The following is a 25,665-nucleotide window of genomic DNA, read 5'->3' as shown; positions in this document are numbered from 1 at the left end:
ATGCGCACTTCTCCTTTCCCAGCGATGCCGGTTAGTGTTGCCAAATCTCCTACTTCCATTTGTGCTGTGCTTTTTTTGTATGCAGGAGTATCCCAAAAGTCCAAGCCTGGGTTCTGGTCGGCTTTAGAGATGTGGTTCAGTAGCTATGAGAGAAAAATCACTACCTGCTCTAAATATTATCTGCTCTAAATATTGGGCAAGCGATAAAATCATGGGAGAAATTGGGGAAAGCTTCCAAACAAGATAGTAGATAGAGTTGGAAGGGACACCCAAGGGCTATCCCAGGTATGGGCAAACTTGGCCCTCCAGGTGTTTTGGACTTCAACTCCCACCATTTCTAACAGCCTCAGGCCCTTTCCTTTCCCCCCTCAGCCACTTAAGTGGCTGAGGGGGAAAAGGAAGGGGCCTGAGGCTGTTAGGAATAGTGGGAGTTGAAGTTCAAAATACCTGCAGTGCTAGAGTCATGAAGGCACTGTCACAAATATTAAAAATTAACGGAGTATTTTTTATTACAAAAGTGTGAGTCAAGCACTGAAAGAGTTAGTAGGCCAAAGCCTGTTAGAGTCAGTGGGCCAAAGTTAGTGTCGGCCTGGGGAGAGTGAGTAGGCTGAAGCCTGTAAGAGTCAGTGACCCAAAGCTAGTGTTGGCCTGGGGAGAGTGAGTAGGCCAAAGCCTGTTAGGATTAGTGAGCCAAAGCTAGTGTCGTCCAGAGGAGAGTGAGTAGGCCAAAGCCTGTTAGAGTCAGTGACCCAAAGCTAGTGTTGGCCTGGGGAGAGTGAGTAGGCCAAAGCCTGTTAGAATTAGTGAGCCAAAGCTAGTGTCGGCCTAAGGAGATGAGTAGGCCAAAGCCTGTTAGAGTCAGTGGGCCAAAGCTAGTGTGTCGTCCTAAGGTGTGTGAGTAAGCTTCAGTGTGAGATAAGCCTCTCTGTGTGAGTGCTCGCCAAAGAAGGAGACTCCGCAGCACTCCCAAGCAGCATATTTGATTGTCAAACTATACTAACAACAACAACAACACTTTATTTATATTCCGCCCTTGTCCCCGAGGGGACTTGGAGCGCATTACAACATATAAATAAACACAGGCAAACACAGAGCATATTACAACATATAAATTAACACAGGCAAACATTCAATGCCTTGTTACAATGAAATACAACACAAATACACATGCAAAGGCTTCTCCTTTCATTTCCGGCTCTTGGAGGCGATGCTCATCTCTGGGGTAGGTGCTAATCTCCATTTCCAAGCTTTGTCCGTAGACATCTCCTGGTCGTATGGCCAGCATAACAGCATGGAGCACCTTTTACCTTTCCTGCAGAGGCAGTACCTATTGATCCGCTCACATTTTGTTTGTGTGTTGCAAGTCGCTTCTGGTGTGAGAGAATCAGCAGTCTACAAAGACATTGCCCAGGGGACGCCCAGATGTGTTGCAATCCTGCAGGGAGGCTTCTCTCATGTTCTCTCATGCCCCATGTAAGTGTGAAGAAGAGCAAACCACAGACCATTTACTACAACGCAGCCTGAGCCCTTCTACATGCACAATGAAGTACTTTCTTATAGCAACACCAGAAGCACTCCAAGTGGCCAACTGGTCAAAGGGCATTTAGTATAATACCAAGTTTTTAAACTTTGTGTTTTCTAAATACATTACAACTGTACCTTCGGTGCACTTCTGATATGATAGATAGATAAATAAATAAATTCTCACATTTGCATGTTTTCAAACATGCAGGAGCTACGGCTGACAGTGAGAGCTTACCCCACTCTCCGGATTTTAACCACCAACCTTTTGTTCAGCAAGTTCAACAGTTCAGTGGTTTAACCAGCTGCACCACCCCCTTTAGATAGGTTAAATGTGAGACTAGGTTAGCAGGAACTAGGGCTAACAGCGGGGTCTCATAGGTTAGCAGAAGCTAGGGCTAACAGTGGGAGCTCACCCCATCCCACAGATTCAAACTGCCAACCTTCAGGTCAGCAGTTCAGCAGTACAAGGGCTTAACCCATTGCACCACCACGGCACAACTCTTATCAGGAACTTTGGGGAATTCTTCAAGAGATCTGTGTTTATCTCTCTAGTCTAGCTCTTCCTAAGGCTGTGGATACTGGTACCCAAAAGCACTCATATTCTGCAAGCTTGCTTATGAAATGTGTATAATCCACTGTTGCTCAGTGCCTTCTGTTTCCAGGGTTCAAACCAGAGCTTGGAAAGTAGAGTGGGCCAAGTAGCAAAACTATCTGCAATGCACTGCTCTTGAATGAATGGCGGCACTGTCAGAGAGCCAGTGATTGAAATGTTTGATGAGGACACTGGGTGTCTAGGGTTTGAATCCCCACTCAGCCATGGAAACCCACCTTGAGCGAGTCCCAGCCTCAGAGGAAGGCAAGGACAAACCCTCTAAACAAATTCTGCTAGAAAAACCCTGCAATAGGATTGCCATAAGTCGGAAATGGCTTGAAGGCACACATCTGCAACAACAGTACAGTAGAGTCTCGCTTATTTGACATAAACGGACTGGCAGAATGTTGGATAAACGAAAATGTTGGATAATATGGAGTCTCCTACTGTTACCTGTCCAACGTGGCGCTAGACACCTAGAATACTAACAACAGGGACTCAAAGAGTTAAGGCAAGGCAACGCCTCAGGTCTAGAGGGGCCCAGCAGGAAGTACCCGGATGCAGAAGAGGAGCATGGAAATCACGGAGGGAAGGAAGAAGGACACTTCCACTTGCGGTCCTGCCTCTTTTTCCCTTTTTCTCCCTCCTCCTCCTCTTCCTCCTCCTCCTCCTCCTCCTCCTCCTTGTTTTGCCTTTTTCACTTATTAGGAATGGAGAGAGATTTGGGGTGTGCTCTAACTGAGGAAAAATATTGAAGGGAAGGGGGTTGTCGGATAGGAGCATTGGATGAGATGGAAGGTCGGATAAGCAAAGGTCGGATAAGCGAGACTCTACTGTACTCTTAGCTTTCTAAAAGTAAAACCACATAGATGGCATTCCTCCTCAAATGTTACTATTAAGATGTTGAAGTAAAGAGTAATTACGCAAATTGTATATTCAGGCACAACCTTGTAAGGAGGAATGGGGATGAATTACTTACTCTCCTCCATCCCATCCACTCGCAATTTCCAAGCTCTGATTTAAACCCTTTTTGAAACAGAAGAGAGAATGGCAGAGAAAAATTGAACCCCTTCCCCACTTTGTTATGTCAGTATGTACTGAAAGCTTGACTTCAAAAACTGGAAATCTGAAAGATCACCAATTGTGCATAACGTGCCAGAATTCCACCAATTTTGAAAACGAGGGAATTGATAATTCGGCGTATGTTGTACTTCTGACTAGCAATATTGCAGCCCCTGCAGATGACATTTGCTCTTTAAGTGAAAGCTTTATAGAAGTATTGCTTGGATATCCATAGGCGTTCTGATACTCATTTTTGTTTCTTCTGCAGGCAAAACGGGAAACTGCTTGGATAGAGAAAGACTCTGTGAATGCTGCAGATAAGGTAAAAAAGACACATCATTGCAGGACCCCTGCTCTCACCTTTTACATTCTCACCTTCCTTGCATGTTGTCTTGAACTCATGCTGAGAGATGGACAATGTATTTCTGGATGCGGTTGAATTGATGTAGCCTTTGTCTTAGTATTGCCTTCATAAGTATCAGTGTCATAATCCATTTGATGTCCATGTGAGGCAGGGTACAACATAGTTTAAACACAGAGACAGATAAAACACAATACCACTAAAATACATAGAACAAAGATTAAAACAAAAGGTGGAAGTTAGGGTAGTAGGACCCCCACAAACATAGGGGTAATGTTATTATTTTTTAAATGGATTTTTTTAGAGAGAGAGAGAAAACACCTCTCTAGTAATCTTTAGGTCCTCCAGGTAGACTCCCATCCATCAGAAATTAGCATACAACAATGGTTCTCAACCTTTCTAATGCTGCGACCACTTAATATAGTTCCTCATGTTGTGGTGACCCCCAACCATAAAATTATGTTCGTTGCTACTTCACAACTGTATTTTGCTACTGTTATGAATCGTAGGTTAAATATTTGATATACAGGATGTATTTTCATTCACCAAATTTGGCACAAATACCTGATACACCCAAATAATGCAAAGATTGGGGGGGGGGGGGGACTGATTTTGTCATTTGGGATTTTTAGTTGCTGGGATTTATAGTTAACCTACAAAAAACATTCTGAACTCCACCAATGACGGAATTGAACCAAACTTGGCACAAAGAACTCCCATGACCAACAGAAAATACTGGAAGGGTTTGGTAGGCATTGACCTTGAGTTTGGGAGTTATAGTTAGTTCACCTACATCCAGAGAGCACTGGACTCAAACAATGATGGATCTGGACCAAACTTGGCATGAATACTCAATATGCTCAAGTGTGAACCCTGGCGGAGTTTGGGGAAAATAGACCCGACACTTGGGAGTTGTAGTTGCTGGGATTTATAGTTCACCTACAATCAAATAGCCCCTTAAACCCCACCAATGATAGAATTGTGCCAAACTTCCCAGACAGAACCCCCATGACCAAAAGAAAATACTGTGTTTTCTGATGATCTTTAGTGACCCATCTGACACCCCCCTCGCGACCCCCCAAAGGTCCCGGCCCCCAGGTCTCTGTTACAAGGTGTGTACATCATCTCTGTTATAAGCTACTAGCTGGTACCTGCCACGCGTTGCTGTGGCATACCTTCCCTTTTTCTCTTCTTCATTCCTTCCCTCCCTCTTTCCTTCCTTCCCCCTTTTTCTTTCCCTCCCTTTTCTCTCCTTTCTTCCTTCTCTACCTCTTTCTTTCATTCCTTCCTTTGCTCTCTGGTTCCATCCTTCTCTCTTTCCTTCCTTCTCTCTTTCTCCATCTTTCCTTCTCTCCTTCCTTCCCTCTCTCTTTCTTTCCCTCCTTCTCTTTTTTTCTTTCCTTCTCTCCTTCCTTCTCTACCTTCCTTTCATTCTCTACTTACTTTCTTCCTTTCCTCATTCCTTCTTTCCCTCCCTCCTTCTCTCCTTCCTTCTTTCTATTCTTCATTCCTTTCCTGTAGACATAGGCCAGAAAAGAGTTGGGCTTGAAGGTAGCACTTGAGAGAGGTGCATCCCTGCTCTCTGCAGAGCAAGGGCTCCATGGTTGGTGCCCTCATGTCACCCTTAGGTCTCCTCATCGCTCCTTCCAACTGCTGCCATCGAGGGATGCAAGCTTCCGATGTGGCTGTAGCACAGGAATGGGCAAAGGAGAGCTGGGGTGGCTGTTCGTTTTCTTTTCCCTTGCGCATGTGGGGAGTCGTTTTCGCACATGTGCTATATTGTCATTTAGCTTTTTATGTTTTTAAGTCCTTTCCACTGCTTTTTTGGGGGTTTTTTATGAGTGATGGTCACTTGTTGGTCTGTTAGGGGTGTAATGTCCAAATTTGGTGTCAATTCATCTACTGTTGTTTGAGTTATGTTAATCTCACAAACTAACATTACATTTTGATTTATATAGATGTACCTAAACCTATGTGAAAGAGATTTTTTCCCACTTGATGTGAATTGTTATGGGATCAGCTCATCTAGGACTACGCTGTTGCAAAAAGCACTTTCTCCTTTTTCTTCTTTTCCGCTAAACCTCTTCTAGAAGGTTGTTCCCACGTGCAGTACTATGTGTTCCCATGGTCACAACAACTGCAGTAATTGGATTCTTCCAGATGATGTAGTGTTTCTTTTTCTCTTTCATTCTTCCTTTTGATAACTATAATCTATCTCTACTGGGAGACTGAAATTGTCTCTGTCCTGACAGAAAGGAATACCATTTGTGTCCTGTAGAGATTTTTAAAAAAATCCTGCTATAAACCATGTCCTGTAGAATTTAAAAGACACTCTAAATTTTGTTTGCCTTTGAACAGCAAAAGTGAAACTGGGCCACGAAAGCTGCAAAGTATGTGAAGTTTACTTACCACAAGTGTTTTGCTTCAAGAAAAGGCAGGAAACTGTGTTTGCATGTTGCTGTACTTTTTGAGCTACACTTCCGTTTGGCTTTTATCACCTGAGTTGGTGGCTGGTCCTTTGCAAAGCAGGGTGTGATCCAGCTGATGGAGTGCCTCCACTAACTATGGACCCATAGGGAACCAGAGGACTGGCCAGTTGGAGATGTGCCACTCTGACCGGGATGGGACAATGGATGTGGCTAACAAGGCCAAGCTCCCTCGCGTCTTTGCCTTTCTGGCCCTGTGGCTACATGGGAGACGCCGCGAGGAGCCTTGCCGCCTGACGCTTCTTTCTCCAGGCAACCCTGTCAGTACTGAAAGAGAGCAGGTTTGCCTTACTTTCTTCTAGCTTGTGACCCAAAATTGGTTCCGTGGGTGAGTGGTAGGTTTCTCCTCCTGCCTCTTGTTCTCACCTGTACTGAAGACTTTAGCAAAATGTCCAATGCTTCCATTGTCTATGTGATTTATTCAAGAAATAAGAAATGCAACTTTTGAGGACTACAATTCCAATTTTTTTTCCAAGTTCTGGTCCAAAGATATAGTCCTGATGCAGCTAGAGCAGGCATGGACAAATTTTGGCCCTCCAGTAGGCTGTTAGGAATTGTGGAAGTTGAAGTCCAAAATACCTGGAGGGCCCAAGTTTGCCCATGCCTGAGCTAGAGCTTAACAAGTCTGGGTGGGAACTAGCTAGCAAACCCAGCTGTTATCAACTAGAGGTCTATGAAAGAAGGGAGGGACAGATATAATGAATAAATAAACTAAGAATACTTGGTTCACTTTGTTGGAGCATGCAAGGAATCAATGAGTGTATGTGTGTCAACTGTAAATAAGATGTATAAAGCTGGTTGGTTGAGCAATGCCCGGGGATATGACTGAGCCTGGGACTTTTGGTAACTGTTACATTTTTGTTCAGGCTTGAGCTATGCAGATGTTTATCAGTGAGAAGAAGAGAGAAGCAGAGAGAGTTTAGAGTGTGCTCTAGCTTCATGAGCTGTTGATGGAATTTATCCACATGGACAAAGAAAAATCATTTTAGAACTCTCATAAAAGGACATTATGTGAGTTGGTGCACATATGTTGTTCTGAACAGCAAAGAGTAAACTACTTGTTCTTTACTGTTCACCTTCATAGCATATTTTCTTTCTCTGGCAAGGCAGTGTGTGGGCTGATCAAACATGAACTACATATGGTTTATTTTATATTATGCCACACACTTGACATGCTGCAATTTGTGTTGACAAGCTCCTTCTTGTTCCTAGACGAGTATGGCAATTCAGTACATTACATACCTTAGGAACTCAGAACATCTGAAAAATAGTCAGATGTTGCAAACAGGCACCTCTGGGCAGGATGGTGTGATATTGGTTAAATTGTGCTTGGTTTTCCTGGAAGCTAGTGAGGGAGATGTAGTTTTAAATAGAATTTTCATGGATGCTTTCAATGATTGTAAGTCCCATATGTCCTGATTTGCAGAGGCCTTTGTTTGCAAAATGCTGGTGTTTGGAGAACGAGTGGTTACAGGGAGGTTAATAATACTCTCAAGGATGAATTCATCAGAGTAGAAATACTCCCTAATATCTCTGTTGCTAGAAATCTGTGCTTGAAACAGAAAAGTAGGTAAGATCGACTCACAGAGGCTTTACAGTTAAGTGCTCACGGTCAATGACATGAAAAGTGCCATTGTTAGCTACCACCTGTTGGCTTCTTGTTTGTTAGAATCATAGAGAGCCAATGATAATTTGTATTAGCCAGCTTAGACCAATGAAATAATTGATCTTTGTACACCAGTGAGAATATGCTTTGGACTTTCTGTATAAGTGATAAAAGCCTTGCAACCCCAGTTTGAGGTTGTGACAGACCTTTCTGTACAGTGGGCACCCTACTGTCGCCTATTGTTAACCCACAATAAATAGCCTTTGTAGTAAGAATTCAACCTGTGGCATCTTCCTTGCACCGCAGCCTGGGCCTTTAAGGGGGACTCCTGAGCTTGTGCAGAGTTTGCCTGGAGTGCTGGTGAGCCCGTGCCCCTACACTGGAATCCTTTTGTTTTGCATCTGTCACCTCTGGGTGTGTCTCTGTGTATGTGCCTTCATGTTGCCTGTTGACTTATGGTGATCCCACAGATTTCATAGGGTTTTCTTGGGCAAGGAATACTCAGAGGTGGTTTGGCCAGTTCTGTCCTTTGAAATATAGTCTACAATACCTGGTATGTGTTGTCAGTCTCCTATCCACAAACTGACCTAGCTTCCAAGATCAGCCAGAATCTGGTATAAGTAAAGTGGTGGTTTTGGCCACTTGAACAGAGAAAATTTGGGGGCACCAGAGCAAGTGAGGAAATTGGCCAGTGTTTCTCAACCTGGGGGTCAGGACTCCTGGGGGGTCACAAAGAGTGTCAGAGGGGTTGCCCAAGACCATCAGAAAACACAGTATTCTGATGGTCTTGGGCAAGTCTGGGGTTTCTGTGTGGGAAGTTTGGGCAATTCTCTCATTGGTGGAGTTCCAAATGCTCTTTGATTGTAGTTGAACTATAAACTATATGCTCCAAATGCTCTTTGATTGTAGTTGAACTATAACTACAACTCCCAAATGACAAAATCAACCACCACCACCACCACCACCCCAAATCCACCAGTATTCAAATTTGAATTATTTTATTATGGGCAAATGTGAACACTGGTGGCGTTTGGGGAAAACAGACCTTGACATTTGGGAGTTGTCGTTGCTGGGATTGATAGGTCACCTACAATGAAAGAGCAATCTGGACCCCACCAACAAAAGTATTGGGCTAACTTCCCACACAGAACCCCCCATAACCAACAGAAAATACTGTATTTTCTGATGGTCTTTAGCGACTCCTCTGACCCTCACCCCCCGGGTTCCCAACCCCAGGCTGAGAAATGCTGATCTAGAGGGACTACCAACTTGGGGAAGTTTGTATTAAATATTTCATGACTAGATCTCCTCTCCTCCCAGGTTAACATTTCCCACTTTCCTAAGCCATTCCTCATAAAACATGGTTTCCAGACCTTGGATCATCTTCTCTGAATGTGTGCCAGATAGGCAAGTGGTTTGATTTTCTGTATCAGGCAGCTCAGATGGTGTTGAATGGAGATTTTAAAAAAAAGAATAGTGGATGCCTGTCAATGTCTATATGCTGCTTCGTAGATTAAATGCCAGTTGATGAGGAGTGACAAGCAGAGAGGGATATTGTCTTCCTGTCTTACTTATGGGATTCCCAAAGACATCTGGTGGATCAGTGTGGGAGGTAGGTTGATAGACTCGATGAAGCTTTACTCTGCTTGAACAAAGCTCTGCTTATGTTCATTTTGCTGTTTTTTTCCTCTTTGGTTTTACAAGCAAAATCAGGGGAAACGTCTCACACGGGGATGGGCAAACCCAGGCCTGGGGGCCGGATGCAACCCTTTGGACTTTTTTCTTAGGCCCCTCCTCTCTCACACAATCCTATCCTTTCTTCCTTCTCTCTTTCCTTCCTCCTTCCATCCTTCCCTTCCTTACAGCCCTCTTTTTCCCTTCCTTCCGTTCCACCCTTTCATCTTTCCTTCCTTTTTTCCTTCCTCCTTCCATCCTTCCCTTACTTCCTTACCTCCCTCTTTCCCCTTCCCTCCTTCCCTTTCATCCTTCCCTCTTTCCTCTCTCCCTCTTTCCTTCCTTCCTTCCTTCCTTCCTTCTTTTCTTCCTTCCATTTGTCTTTCTTTCCTTCTCTCTTTCCTCCCTCCCTCCATTCTCTTCTACCCTTCCTTCCTTCCTTCTCTTTTTCCTTCCTCCTTTCATCCTGGGGGATGTTTAGCTGGGAGAAGAGAAGGTAGAGAGGGAACATAAGAACCATGTTTCAAGATTTACAAGGTTGACCCATTGAGGAGGAGAAGAAGAGAGAAAACTGATTTTCTGTTGCTCTAGAGCAGTGTTTCTCAACCTGGGGGTCGGGACCGCTGGAGGGGTCGCAAGGGGGTATCGGAGGGGTCGCCAAAGACCATCAAGAAACAGTGTTTTCTGTTGGTCATGGTGGTTCTGTGTGGGAAGTTTGGTCCAATTGTGTTGTTAGTGGGGTTCGGAAAGCTCTTTGATTGTAGGTGAACTAGAAATCTCAGCAATTACAACTCCCAAATGTCAAGGTCTGTTTTCGCCAAACTCCACCAGTGTACACATTTGGGCATATTGAGTATTCATGCCAAGTTTGGTCCAGAGCCATCATTGTTTGAGTCCACAGTCCTCTCTGGATGTCGGTGAACTACAACTTCAAAACTCAAGGTCAATCCTCACCAAACTCTTCCAGTATTTTCTGAGGGGAATGGGAGTTTTGTGTGCCAAGTTTGGTCCAGAGCCATCATTGTTTGAGTTCACAGTCCTCTCTGGATGTCAGTGAACTACAACTCCAAAACTCAAGGTCAATCCTCACCAAACTCTTCCAGTATTTTCTGATGGTCATGGGAGTTCTGTGTGCCAAGTTTGGTTCAATTCCGTAGTTGGTGGAGTTCTTTGATTGTATGTGAACTATAAATCCCAGTAACTACAACTCTCCAATGACAAAATCAATTTCCCCCCTCCCCCCCCCCCCCCCCGGCCAAACCCACTGGTATTCAAATTTGAGCGTATCGGGTAAATTTGGTCCAGTGAATGAAAATGCATCCTGCATATCAGATATTTACATTACGATTGATAACCGTAGCAAAATAAGAGTTATGAAGTAGCCACGAAATTAATTGTATAGTTGGGGGTCACCACAACATGAGGAACTGTATTAAGGGGTCACAACATTAGGAAGGTTGAGAAACACTGCATTAGAGACCAGGCACAAAGGGAGCAGTGGTTTCAAATGGCAGGGAAAGAGATTTGACTGAAAAGACGAGGAAGGACTTTCTTGAGAGTGGCATAGGCTGCCTGGGAGTGTGGTGGAATTTCCTTCTCTGGAGACTTTTTCACAGAGGCTGTCTATTGGGAGTGCTTTGACTGCGCTTTCCTGCATGGCAAGGGGATGGACAGGATGGCCCTCGGGGGTCTCTTCTAGCCCTAGGATTCTATATTAGGAGTAGGCAATATGGGGTCTAATGGATACACTTTTTCTCTCCCGCCCACCATCTCATCCTGAGCAAAGCCAACTCTTTTGGGATCCAAATGTTTCCCATTTTTACTTCACTTTTCGCCTCCGAAAGAGTAGAGGAAGGGGAGGAAAGAGCAGGGAGGGGGCTTGGGGAGAACCCCTCCCTTCCAGCCAGCCACCCCCCGCCACGTGTCCCCCCAAGTTAGAAAGTTTGCCCATACCTCGTCTAACACGCCGTGGTCACCTTGGCATCTTTCAGTGAATGCAACCACTCAGTTGTCTTGGTGCAGATGATGTGTGTGGCTCGATCTTAGTGAAGCATGTTTCAGCCCATGCCAGATGCAGGGAATTGGCATTTGCTCAGCCTCTCTCCCTGAAGTGAGGAGGAGAGGTTGGGGGGACCGGGGCTGCAGAGCCTGCCAAAAGGCACAGAAGCTCCTGCTTCTTCAATAGACCAGCTCATGAAGTGGAACAGATGGCATTGGGGGCCAGAGAGGTGGGGTGGGATGCCTCACTTCTTGATGTGCCAGCCGCACCAACTGTTTTCAGCAACAAATCAGGGTGTTTGTTATGGTATGTAGGGTAATTGTGGTGGCACAAACATTCACACTCATTGCCACCTGCCAAAGGAAGTAGGGGAAGTCAATGGCAAAATGCACCACAGCTCTCAATACTGTGGGAAGAGGAGGTGGGAGAAGGAGAGAGACTGAGAGCGAGTAGGAGGCACATATGGTATTGGATGAAAACAGCAAATGTTTGCAAGCCACAAAGCTGTTGACTTGAAAGCTTCCTGGCTGGCAGGAGCATGACACAGGGGTGAAATTAAAGATATTATGGCCTCTTTAGGCTAGCACATTTCCTGTAGCCCAAACTTCAATGGACAGAGCCCTCCTGCTTGTGAAGGATGGTGTTGGCATAGACACACACACAACACTCTCGTGTGAATGGTGATAGAATAAAAGCATTGTTGGTAGAAAGTGAGGCCAGAGAATCTGTTGGGTTTCATCCCTGGACTGCACAAGTCTCTTGTGTCATCAAGTCTCCAGACCTCAATGAGTAGCTAGACTAGAGATACTGTGTTTCCCTGAAAATAAGACACTGTGCTATATTTATTTTTCACCAGAAGACACACTATGGCTTATTTTCAGGGGGTGTCTTATTTTTATTAAGTACTAGCCATGCCCTGCCATGCATTGCTGTGGCCCAGTCTAGTGATTCCTATGTTATCCTCTATTACAGTGTTTCTCAACCTTGGGGTCGGGACCCCTGGGGGGGTCATGAGGGGGTGTCAGAAGGGCTACTAAAGATAACAGTATTTTCTGTTGGTCATGGGGGTTCTGTGTGGGAAGTCTGGCCCAATTGTATCATTGCTGGGGTTCAAAATGCTCTTTGAGTGCAGATGAACTATAAATCCCAGTAACTACAACTCCCAAATGTCAAGGTCTATTTCCCCCCAACTCCATCTGTGTTTATATTTGAGCATATGGAGCATTCGTGCCAAGTTTCGCGCAAATGCTCCATATGCTCTCTGGATTTAATGCTCTCTGGATTTAGGTGAACTACAACTCCAAAACTCAAGGTCAATGCTCACCAAACCCTTTCAGTATTTTCTGTTGGTCATGGGAGTTCTGTGTACCAAGTTTGGTTTAATTCCATTGTTGGTGGAGTTCAGAATGCTCTTTGATTATAGGTGAACTATAAATCCCAGCAACTACAACTCCCAAATGACAAAATCATAATTTTTTTTTTTAGTGATGGTCACTCCTTGTGTTGTGAGACGTTTTGTTGCCAAATTTGGTGTGGTTTCATTCATTGGTTCTTTTGCTTTTAAGGTACTCATTATGCACAGAGCATTTTTAGATAGATAGATAGATAGATAGATAGATAGATAGATAGATAGATAGATAGACAGACAGACAGACAGACAGACAGACAGACAGATAGATAGATGGTACAACAATCTGCATTTGTGGGATGATCCCTCTGGGCTCAGTAGCAGACTGCTTGCTGAAGCTTTCCCCCTATCCCCTGGTGTTCGTGTGGGGTGAGGAGACCCACAGACTGTTGCTGGTCAATGTTGGGGAGCAGCAGCTTTACTGGTGTTTGTGTGGGGTGAGAGAGACCCATAGTGCTAAGCAAAACGGCAGCCACAGCTTTACTTCTTTCCCCTGAGGTCACACAATACCTAAAGCAGAGTGTCATGCTCCTCACTTCACTGAGGAGACTTTTACTGTCACCTTCCATGTCTCCCTCTATGCCTCAGCTTGCAGCACGCACAGAACTGGGAGCTGACCTTGTATGTTGCATAGCCATGCCTTTCAGTATGTCTTATTTTGGGGGTACGGTTTATATTGTGCAAATGCTTAGAAATCCTGCCATGGCTAATTTTATGAGTATGTCTTATTTTTGGGGAAACATGTCTAGCTACCCATTGAGGCCTGAAGACTTGATGACACAAGACTTGTGCAGTCCAGGGATGAAACCCAACAGATTCTCTGGCCTCACTTTATTAGAGTGAGGGATTCCTCCTCCCGCATTCCTTTGCATAGAATCATAGAATCATACAGTTGGAAGAGACCTCATGGGGCATCCAGTCCAATCCCCTGCCAAGAAGCAGGACAATCACATTCAAAGCACTCCCAACAGATGGCCATCCAGCCTCTGTTTAAAAGCCTCCGTAGAAGGAGCATCCACCACACTTCGGGGGAAAGAGTTCCACTGCTGAACAGCTTTCACAGTAAAGAAGTAAAGAAGTTCTTTGTAATGTTCAGGTGGAATCTCCTTTCCTGTAGTTTGAAACCATTGATCCGCATCCTAGTCTATATAGGGCTGCAGAAAACAAGCTTGCTCACTCCTCCCTATGACTTCCCCTCACATATTTATATATGGCTATCATGTCTATCATGTTTACCAGAAAGGGCTTTGTCTTTGGTCCTCCATGTTAACCACTGTCCTCCCCCTTTGAAGATGTAGCAATAGAATGCCTGTGAGGTAACTTCCTTTTTAAAGGTATTTTGTTGCTCTGGGCTAGGCCATGTGGCCTTTTGTCATTTTCCATCTCTTCTGACTTTTTCCTCCTTTTGGTGAGGATGCACATTTTGCCTCTCTCGCTAGGCAAAATGTAGCTGCATGGACCTTTTGATATCATTACCATTTTACTTTCTTAGAAGATGAGACTTAGTAAGCTAGGGAGCTCCAAGACCTTGTCTATCAAGAATGCATTTCTTTTACTTCAATAAATACTTTTGAACCTAAAGTTCAAAATACGTGAGAGGAAGCCACAGGGAGGAGGGAGCAAGCTTGTTTTCTGCATCCTTGGAGACTAGGACACAGAACAATGGCTTCAAACTACAAGAGAGGAGATTCCATCTGAACACGAGGAAGAACTTCCTGACTGTGAGAGCCATTCAGCAGTGGAACTCTCTGCCCCGGAGTGTGGTGGAGGCTCCTTCTTTGGAAGCTTTTAAACAGAGGCTGGATGGCCATCTGTCAGGGGTGATTTGAATGCAGTATTCCTGCTTCTTGGCAGGGGTTTGGACTGGATGGCCCATGAGGTCTCTTCCAACTCTTTGATTCTATGATTCTATAATTCTGACTCTGAAATCCTGTCCCATCCTAAGAATAAAAGCTTATTAAGACTCGTGCGCCAACTGCGACTGTACCTCGTGAAGGCGGATCTGGCCAGGGTGGTCCATGCCTTAGTCACCTCCAGATTGGACTACTGTAATGCACTCTACGTGGGGCTGCCCTTGAAAACAGACAGGAAATTTCAATTGGTTCAACGGGGGCCGGCCAGGTTGTTAACTGGTGCTCCTTACAGGGAGTGGTCAACCCTCCTGTTTAAGGAGCTCTGCTGGCTGCCGTTCATTTTCCAGTCCCAATTCAAAGTGCAGGTTCTTACCTACAAAGCCCTGAACGGTTTGGGACCCACCTACCTGCGTGACCACATTACTGTGTAAGTTCGATCATCTGGGGAGGCCCTGCTCGCGCTCCTACCTCCATCGCAAGCACAATTGGTGGGGACGAAGGAGAGGGCCTTCTCAGTGGTGGCCCCTCGACTCTGGAACTCACACCCCAAGGACATCAGGCATGCCCCAACTCTGACAGTCTTTAGAAGAAGCCTGAAAATGTGGTTGTTCCAGTGTGCCTTCCCAGAATAAGGAAACTCCCAGTAATATGTCCTCTAAATACATTTTATTATTGATCTAGGAGTGTCTGCACGCCCATCCCTCTCTGCAAACTCTATCCTAGTCATATTTCACCTGTTCATGCTCAGCATTATTTTTAAATTTTAATTATTACATTTGGCCCAGCCATAGGTTTTTAAACATCGTTGTGTTACCGTTAATGTTTATTGCTTTTTTCTGTTATGAGTTTTCTTTTTATTGTTTTGTACTACTTGTTGTTATTGTTTTTATTATTGATGTATTATGGGCTCGGCCTCATGTAAGCCACCCCGAGTCCCTTGGGGAGATGGTAGTGGGGTATAAATAAATTATTATTATTATTATTATTATTATTATTATTATTATTATCCCAGTTTCACCACACGTACGTTTCTGCTGATTGTGGAGTTTAGTTCTGGTGCTCTGTATATTTATGGTGGAATCACCCCAACTAAGGGGTTATTTTTGAGCCTAACAGCTCAGATTCCCCAACAGAATCTAACAATGAAAGGAAAGACTATTTGAACTTGACTAGTACAAATATGGGATAATTTCAGTTCCTTATTTACAGAATTTACTTATATTCAATGGTGGAGCATTACAGACAACAAAAACCCGAAGTGCAATAATAATAATAATAATAATAATAATAATAATCAACTACCGAAATGCTAAATAGTCTTGCAGTAAAACCCACTACTCTCCACTGTATTGCCATTAAAGAGGGGTTCATGGTCTTGTGGATGCCACCACTTTCCCCTCCATTAGACTCTTTTTAAAAAAAATTGTAAATGCAACATGTTTGGCTTGGAATGTAATCAGGCTTTTCCACATGCTCACACTACCTCTGTGCATCAGTGTTTACAAACAGGTTTTATGTGAGGACTCTGTAGCTGTATGGCTTCTTAATTTGCTAAGAGAATGAACTTATTTCAAAACCAAAGGTGCACGTCTGGGTGTTTTCTTCTATTTCTAAATTCCCAGGTGATCTTCCTGGTTTAAGCTCGAAAGTTGTGCTAACACTGTGGTCTTCTTTGTTTCCCCTAGAAGGATGGCTCTGTCCAAGAATACACCATCACATACCTTGTGAAAGAAGGATCTGAGAAGGCTGATCAATCACACTTTGAGCTGCTCAAAGTCCTGGGACAGGGTTCTTTCGGCAAAGTGAGTCCCCTTCTTGATGAATTTATGCATAACATTGTATATATAACATGATTTTTGTTCCTGGATTATAAAGGTTTATTAAACTGCAAAAACTTTTGTTTTTGCACAACACCCTGCAGCACATTTTGCTCTAGTTTTTCAATGAATATCTCATTGAGTCTCAACTAATTCAATATAGTTTGTGGCAGCCACAAAAACAAAGTTTCTGGGGTAGAACAAATACTTTCAAAGTAAGTACCACATAATGAAACAGGAATAATACTTTCAGATCAGGAATAAAAAAAAATCAAATTTTGTTACACAATCTAATAGGTCTACAGTAGAGGGAGTAAGGTAATGCTCAAGATCCTGCAAGGAAGACTCCAGCAATACATGGAGCGAGAGTTGCCAGATGTTCAAACTGGGTTTAGAAAAGGCAGAGGAACGAGAGACCAAATTGCCAATATCTGCTGGATAATGGAGAAACGCAGGGAGTTTCAGAAAAACATCTATTTCTGATTCATTGACTATTCTAAAGCCTTTGACTGTGTGGATCATAATAAATTGTGGCAAGTTCTTGGTGGGATGGGCATACCTAGCCACCTTGTCTCTCTCCTGAGGAATCTGTACAAGGACCAAGTAGCAACAGTAAGAACTGACCACGGAACAACAGACTGCTTCAAGATTGGGAAAGGCGTACGGCAAGGCTGCATACTCTCCCCCAACCTTTTTAACTTGTATGCAGAACACATCATGCGATGTGCGGGGCTGGATGAATGCAAAGCTGGGGTAAAAATTGCTGGAAGAAACATTAACAACCTCAGATATGCAGATGACACCACTCTGATGGCCGAAAGCAAGGAGGAGCTGAGGAGCCTTCTAATCAAGGTGAAAGAAGAAAGCGCAAAAGCTGGGTTGCAGCTAAACATCAAAAAAACCAAGATTATGGCAACAAGAATGATTGACAGCTGGGAAATAGAGGGAGAAAACGTGGAGGCCGTGACAGACTTTGTATTTCTAGGTGCAAAGATTACTGCAGATGCAGACTGTGGCCAGGAAATCAGAAGACGCTTACTTCTTGGGAGGAGAGCAATGTCCAGTCTCGATAAAATAGTAAAGAGTAGAGACATCAGACTGGCAACAAAGATCCGCCTAGTCAAAGCCATGGTATTCCCTGTAGTCACCTACGGATGTGAGAGCTGGACCTTAGGGAAGGCTGAGCGAAGGAAGATAGATGCTTTTGAGCTGTGGTGTTGGAGGAAAGTTCTGAGAGTGCCTTGGACTGTGAGAAGATCCAACCAGTCCATCCTTCAGGAAATAAAGCCCGACTGCTCACTGGAGGGAAGGATACTAGAGACAAAGTTGAAGTACTTTGGCCACATCATGAGGAGACAGCAAAGCCTAGAGAAGACAATTATGCTGGGGAAAGTAGAAGGCAAAAGGAAGAGGGGCCGACCAAGGGCAAGATGGATGGATGGCATCCTTGAAGTGTCTGGACTGACCTTGAAGGAGCTGGGGGTGGTGACGGCCGACAGGGAGCTCTGGCGTGGGCTGGTCCATGAGGTCATGAAGAGTCGGAGACGACTGAACAAATGAACAACAACAAGAGGGAGAGATTTCCTGCAGGCATTTGATTTGCAAGCCCGTCCATTTTCCATTTTATTGAAGGCCATCAACTTCGTCCTTAAGAGACAAATATAAAATGGGAGTACCTCTGGGTGTAGCGGCGGTCCATGCAGTCATGCTGCCCACATGACCTTGGAAGTGTCTATGGACAACACCGGCTCTTCAGCTCAGAAATGGAGATGAGCACCACCAACACCACCCCCCACCCGCCGACTCGGACACAACTAGACTTAATGTCAGGAGAAAACTTTACGTTTACTGCTGAGTGTATGCTGAGGACCTTGTCCCCAGCAGAAGTCATACTTAGTACGATGTTTCCTTCAAGGTTTTGTGTCACGTTTTCTGGATAGGAAAGCAAAATGGATGCATGGTCATAAAGTTATACTAAAAATTCCCTGTTCTCCCAGGCATTCCAGAGCAGAGGCAACAGCTGTCTTTTTACATCTTAAGTATCCAGTGTGTTGGGCAAATGAGTTTATTAACAAAAGACCGTCCTCATAAATGCACAGCAGAGTAACTTAGCAGCAGCATGACCCAGTACCAGTAGTCCAAAGGGATGAAAAGAACAAAAACACACAGATCAATGTTATCTCTTCCATAGGAGGCTTTTCTTTATAACAAAATAATATGTTTGCTGTATTTACAAGAACAAGATTTTCATGACACAAATAAAGTTCAACCTTCACACTGGAGCTTCACACATAAGCTTTTTCAACCTCAGACTTTATATTGGAGCTTTGTACATGAGGCCTTTAACCTGAGGATTCTTTCAATGAATTTTCTCACACCAGGCCTTCTCACGCTCATAGACTAAAGCTACCTCACACACTGAGGCTTTTTTGCCACAGTGAGGCATGCTACCACAGAGGCCTATTCTCCCACTGAGACATTCTCTCACACAGAGAGGCTTCTCTCACGCTAAGAGCTTTCTGAGACTGAGGCGTTACTAAGAAAAAAGGCACACCTGTTTATATTGAACTACAGCGTTTGCTGAGTTATTGCATTCATTTAACCCTTTCACTTCTTGACTCACATTTTTGTAATTAAAAATACCTAGTTAATTTTCTCATTTTTTAATTTCATCCACTCTAGTATCCATAATAAGGCACTCGCTTCATGATCCAAGCTTAAGTCCGGGAGGCCAAAGCCACCCCTTCTTTTTTTTATCTGTAAGCACCTTAAATTTAATTCTTGGTTTTTTACCTCCCCAAACGAATTTTAATAAGTTCTTATTCCATTCTTTAAATTTTTTAACGTTTCTAATAATCGGGATATTCTGGGGGGGGGGGGGGGGGGGAGTAATTTAGGTAGGATGTTCATTTTGACCAATGCAATGCGACCTAATAAGGAGATATTTAAATATTTCCATTTCTCTAGATCTTTTTAAATTTCTTTCCATAATTTCTCATAATTATTTTTTAAGAGTTGGCTGTTTTTCGCTGTAATCCAAATTCCTAAATATTTCTTTTTTGTCATTATTTGTAATACTGTCCTTTTTTAATTTCTTCTTGTTTCTTTTTATCCATGTTTTTTGTTAATACTATCGTCTTTGTTTTATTCAGTTTGAAGCCCGCAAGTTTGCCAAATTCATCAATCTTTTTTAGTTATACTTCAAGATTTTTTCTTGTGTCTTCCACTACACCGATCACATCATCTGCAAAAGCTCTCCTTAAATTCATATTTTCCAATTTTTGCTCCTTTTATATCATTATCGTCTCTGATGCTTTTCATTAATATTTCTAAGGCCATAATAAAGATCATAGGTGAGAGAGGGCAGCCTTGTCGAGTACCTTTATTTATATTAAATTCTTCACCCAACTGACCATTAATTGAAATTTTGGCCTTTTGTGTCTCATAAATTGAATTGATTGCATTGCTGAATCCAAAGCCCATGTCCAATTCTTGAATTAGTATTTTAAAATAATCCCAGTTTAAATTGTCAAAGGCTTTTTCAGTGTCCACCGCTAAAAAGGCAACTTCTTTTTGATGATTTGTGTCATGATATTCTAATAAGTCCAGTATTATTTGAATGTTATCTTTCATATTTTTATTGGGTAGAAAGCCCGTTTGTTCTTCCCCAATCCATTCTTTTAAGATGAATGTCATAGTAAATGTCATAGAAAATGTTGTTGGGCTGTTTTGTTTGTCAGTCTGTGTGATTTCTGCATGTGAGTTGGGTCTTCTACAGCTCATGACATTCAAGATGGAAGCCTAAAGACAATTTGAAATGCATTATTATAGTATTGAGGAAGATGTGCAGAATGACAGGGGAGGAAAAATCCCCTGTGTGCTTTAGTTCAGTTGTCTTAGTGCTCCTTTAATGCATGTCCTTCTTGTTGGGCAAGTGGGCTTATTAACAAAAGACACCCCCCCCCCCTTAATGCACAGTAGAGTAACTTATCATTAGCAGCGTGACCCAGCACCAATAGCCAAAAGTGATAAAAAGAACAAAAACACACAGACCAATGTTATATCTTCTATAGGAGGCTTTTCTTTTGTAGTAAGATGATATGGTTGCACCGTTTACAAGAACTAGGTTTCCATAACATAAATAAACAAATATGTAGTAGCTTTACATGCAGCAGCATTCACACTGGAGCTTTTTCACACGAGGCTTCTCTCACACAGAGGTTTATCTCACTCCTCAAGAGGATACTAGCTTTGGCCTACTCACTTTCCTCAGAACGACACTACCTTTGGTCCACTGACTCTAACAGGCTTCAGCCTACTAACTCTTTTCACTGCTTGACTTACACTTTTGTAATAAAAATAATATTTAATATTTAATAAAATATAATATTTAATATTTCTGACACTTCTAAGTTTTCTTTTTCCCATTCTGACCTCTGCACAGGTCTTCCTTGTCCGAAAAATCACCCCTCCAGACAAAGGGCAGCTCTACGCTATGAAGGTCCTGAAGAAAGCAACTCTGAAAGGTGAGGAAGCGCCACATGCTAGAGACATGAAGGCACTTGTGGCATGGGTGGGAGATACATTTTAGTGGCACCCCACCCTTGGCATAATCCCCTCCCTGAATGATGAGTGGATGGAGATGTGAATAGCGACTCATTTTGATGCAAATGTTGACTTCTATATCTTGGAGGAGAATAAACCTCTGACCCTCCAAATATTAAAATTCAAGACCTATTAGTCAAAGTCAGCATGATTAGACCAACAACATTTGTATTAATATTATAGCCACTTCTGTTAATACAGTTACTACTAATATGGCTTCTCTCCTCCTCCTTCTTATGTTCTGCTGTATTCTTTGTTGACAGTCCGAGACCGTGTGAGGACAAAAATGGAAAGGGACATTCTAGTGGAAGTAAACCACCCATTCATTGTGAAACTTCATTATGGTGAGAGTCAACATTCATTTTCCTTTATCATATGCTAAATTGTTCAAGATTGTAACCAGGCAATCTGTTTTCATTTGAATTTGAGGGGTTTCTGTTAAGCAGCTGTCCATACATCTAAAAAAATAATACATTATTACTGTTCTCAAGGAATTGTATTAAATACTGTGGGTCCAGGCATAGTTCATGAACGGTGAACAAGCTAACATTCTGATACAATCTCTTCACCTCCACTTCCTCCCTGTTGGAAAACAGGAGCAACAAACCAAATTGGAGGGTCCACTCATGATTTATTTGAAGGACAAATTCTGATTCGTCTCTACTCACTCCCTGTTTAGATGATGTTTTTCCTCTTTCCCCTTTTTGGTTTGTTTGAAAGGCAAAATCTCTTGACTTACACATCAAGCAAAAGTGAACAAAAGCATCCTTGTGGCTGGTTTGGTTGTCCAAGAGCCCTCCAAGATCCACTTTTTAAAGCCTTTTCTTTACTCCAAACACCATACTGGGACTAGCAGGACCAAGTTAGCCAAATTTGGGGGCTGTTTTAGGCTCAGGATATGCCTTTCTTCTAACAGGAAGAAAAGACTTGTGATTGTACTGAGCATGTGCAGACTCAGGACTCCATTTTCGTATTCAGTTTGCATCAGACCTCAGTGGAGGTGGAGGTGGATGCATGTATGTGTTGTATTTGGTCTTCAGTGAAAGCAAGTTACTGTTTGGTCTTTCATTGATGCAGTATTCATTTATTTCATACATTTTGTTCTGTCTCCCAGGAGCTTGGTTTGCATTACCTTACAGTTGCTTGAAGTTGCTTCCCCTTGCATTTCTCCCGGGGATGCTGCAGCTCTGCAGAGCCCTAAAAGTTAACAGTTTCAGAGGCTGGAAAGCCAGTCTGCAGGCCTTTTGCAGCTATTGGCTTAGAAGGTATCTTTTTGGGTTTAGAGACCGCCCTTTTTCCCAGGGAAGAGATCTCAATTTTGGAATCTCCCCTGCCTTTTTAGTTAGAGAAAGAACTTCAGATGTGCTGGTGGTTAGTCAGGGTAGCTCTGGGAGAATCATTGTAAGTACTATTGAGTTATAGCTTATTGAGAAATAGATAGAAAGATAAAGATAGTTATTGAGATATTGAGATATAGAAAGAACTATTGAGTATTATTGTGTCCAATTGCGGGCACCACAATTCAAGAGAGATATTGACAAGCTGGAATGTGTCCAGAGGAGGGCGACTAAAATGATCAAGGGTCTGGAGAACAAGCCCTATGAGGAGCGGCTTAAGGAGCTGGGCATGTTTAGCCTGAAGAAGAGAAGGATGAGAGGAGATATGATAGCCATGTATAAATATGTGAGAGGAAGCCACAGGAAGGAAGGAGCAAGCTTGTTTTCTGCTTCCTTGGAGACTAGGACGCAGAACAATGGCTTCAAACTACAAGAAAGGAGATTCCATCTGAACATGAGGAAGAACTTCCTGACTGTGAGAGCCGTGGAGCAGTGGGGGTTGGACTGGATGGCCCATGAGGTCTCTTCCAACTCTTTGATTCTATGATTCTTTGATTCTGTTAAGATATTAAGATATTAAGACTATTGAGATATTAAGCTTATTAAGACTATTGAAGATTGAGATATTATAGATAGATATTGAGAAACATATAGATTGAGATACTATAGATAAATATTGAGTAATATTGAGTAAGATTGAATCATAGATAGATAAATTTAGTATTGAGATATTGAGCATTACTTCATCTCCAAAGCTAACTTTGAGCTATAGATAGGGAAAAACCCTGCTTTTTTCTGAACCATAGCAGCTCAGGGTTAGGGTGAAAGATTCCAGAATCTTATCTGCCATTTTGGGGAAAGGTTGCCTTAGTAACTCAAGGAAAGGAAAGAAAGATAATCTCTATTGCTTCACCAATTGACTGTTATGTTTGTAACCTTGATGAACTGTGCCAAGTCTGCAAGGACTTTGAATAATAAATATTCCTTTTTTGATGTTCAAAAGCCTTTAATAGACTCAGTTGCTGAATATCTCAAACTTCTAAAGAAAGACACTCGCAGTTCGCTCAGACATAGAGAGCAGCACATCTTAGTTTATTTTTATAACGTCTGGGTGTAACGGCACACATTTCTATCTCGCCCTTCTCCCCACAAGGGGACTCAGAGCGGCCTCACATAGGCATCAACGATGCTTGCAACATATATATCAAAGAATACAATAAAACAGTAAAATCATCTTAAAACATCAAACACATCAGCCAATACATTCATTTACCAGATAATATTAAAATACTAGTAAAACAAAAATCAAACCGGAAAATCCAGTGTCGCAATCCAAAATCCTTTCCTATTGTCATTATCATCTAATCCAGTGGTTCTCAACCTATGGGTCCCCAGGTGTTTTGGCTTACAACTCCCAGAAATCCCAGCCAGTTTACCAGCTGTTAGGATTTCTGGGAATTGAAGGCCAAAATATCTGGGGACCCACAGGTTGAGAACCACTGATCTAATCAAATACCTGGCTACAGAGCCAGGCCTTCAGTTGTCTTCTAAAGGACAGGAGGGAGGTGGCCAACCTGATGTCCTTAGGGAGGGAGTTCCACAGATGGGGGGCCACTGCCGAGAAGGCCCTGTCTCTCCTCCCCACCAACCGCATTTGCGAGAGTGGTGGGATCGAGAGCAGGGCCTCTCCTGACGATCTTAAGCTTCGTGATGGTTCATAGCAGGAGATATGTTCGGACAAGTAATCTGGGCCAGAACCACATGATTTATGGATTTCAGTGAGTACAGCTATACTTAAAGACTATGGACTACTGATAAAAAATGATGCCCTGTGTACGCAATACAATGAACGACATCCTATTTATAACTGAACTTCAATAAGAAATGTTCCTGTATGGTGAATCAATACAAGATGTTTGTGAGTAAACAAGATGTTATTTTTTTTTTAAGAAGACTTTGCTGGGTTTTTTTTTAATCTCTAAGTGCATACTTTAAACTAAGAGGTTTCGAGGGAGTGTATATCTTTTGGACAACTTCAAAATCAAAATTTTGGACAACTGCAAAGAAACAACCATCCTCTGCTAAACAAATATACTTTTGTATTGGCATGTCTTTATCCTTGGCAGTTTAAAGACATGGTTCTTCAGTTTAACAGCTGAGTTACCTGTGTGCCATTACATGAATACTTATGAATATCACTTGTTCAAAGGATTGACTTCTAACAAGGTCATGTTTTTCTTGACTAGTGGTTTTCAAAAGGTGGTCTCCACATGTTCATGAAGATTCACATTTGCCAGACGGATGTGACATCTTTTTTACCTTTGCAATAAAGTAAAACCCTCCTACCAGATATATCCTACCTTGTTCATACCCGGCATTTATTTTTTAAATTTTAAACTATTACATTTGGACCGGCCATAGGTCTTTTAAATCATAGAATCAAAGAGTTGGAAGAGACCTCATGGGCCATCCAGTCCAACCCCCTGCCAAGAAGCAGGAACATTGCATTCAAATCACCCCTGACAGATGGCCATCCAGCCTCTGTTTAAAAGCTTCCAAAGAAGGATCCTCCACCACACTCCCTCCGGGGCAGAGAGTTCCACTGCTGAACGGCTCTCACAGTCGGGAAGTTCTTCCTCATGTTCAGATGGAATCTCTTTTCCTGTAGTTTGAAGCCATTGTTTCGCGTCCTAGTCTCCAGGGAAGCAGAAAACAAGCTTGCTCCCTCCTCCCTGTGGCATCCTCTTACATATTGATACATGGCTATCATATCTCCTCTCAGCCTTCTCTTCTTCCTCATAGGGCTTGTTCTCCACACCCTTGATCATTTTAGTCGCCCTCCTCTGGACACATTCCAGCTTGTCAATATCTCTCTTCAATTGTGGTGCCCAGAATTGGACACAATATCTTCGTGTGTTATTGCCTATATGTGATTTATATTAATTTGTATCGTATGGTATTGTTTTGTTTATTGCTTTTTTGTTTTATTGATGTGTTGTTGGGCTTGGCCTCATGTAAGCTGCTCCGAGTCCCTTGGGGAGATGGTGGTGGGGTATAAAGTATTATTATTTCCAATTTCCAATACAGATAAAGTATTATTATTTCCATTTTCCAATACAGATAACTTTTTGGGCTTAAAATGGCTCAGATAAAGAAAATAAAAACCCTGAGCGAAATTGCTCCCCATGTGTCTTAGAAGGGCAAAAACATTTTCTGAATTTTTGGGGGGATGCTGCTCCCCAAGATCTCCTAACCCCTGAAACACATTACACTTGAAACTGAAAAAAAACATATTACCATGATATGGGTAAATCCAGTTGTACTTACTCATAGCTTGACAA

At 42.8% G+C, this 25,665-nt stretch overlaps 1 protein-coding gene across 4 annotated transcripts in view; it reads left to right on the top strand.

Annotated features, from left to right (window-relative positions):
* Positions 1-25,665, top strand: part of RPS6KA1 (ribosomal protein S6 kinase A1) — a 184,179-nt gene that overhangs the window by 96,382 nt on the left and 62,132 nt on the right. For 2 of the 4 annotated variants that reach the window (XM_060784490.2, XM_060784493.2), the window contains 4 exons: positions 3,447-3,500; positions 16,251-16,367; positions 20,827-20,908; positions 21,251-21,331. In XM_060784490.2, the coding sequence (XP_060640473.1) occupies positions 3,447-3,500; positions 16,251-16,367; positions 20,827-20,908; positions 21,251-21,331 (334 nt within the window). Of the gene's footprint in view, positions 1-3,446; positions 3,501-6,062; positions 6,307-16,250; positions 16,368-20,826; positions 20,909-21,250; positions 21,332-25,665 lie in introns of those variants that run through there. The other 2 variants (XM_060784492.2, XM_060784491.2) reach the window with 2 other exon arrangements.

Source organism: Anolis sagrei, chromosome X (genome assembly GCF_037176765.1).
Source record: "Anolis sagrei isolate rAnoSag1 chromosome X, rAnoSag1.mat, whole genome shotgun sequence".
Classification (NCBI taxonomy): domain Eukaryota; kingdom Metazoa; phylum Chordata; class Lepidosauria; order Squamata; family Dactyloidae; genus Anolis; species Anolis sagrei.
Note: the sequence above shows the minus strand (reverse complement) of the source record. Positions and strands in the feature narration are given on the sequence as shown.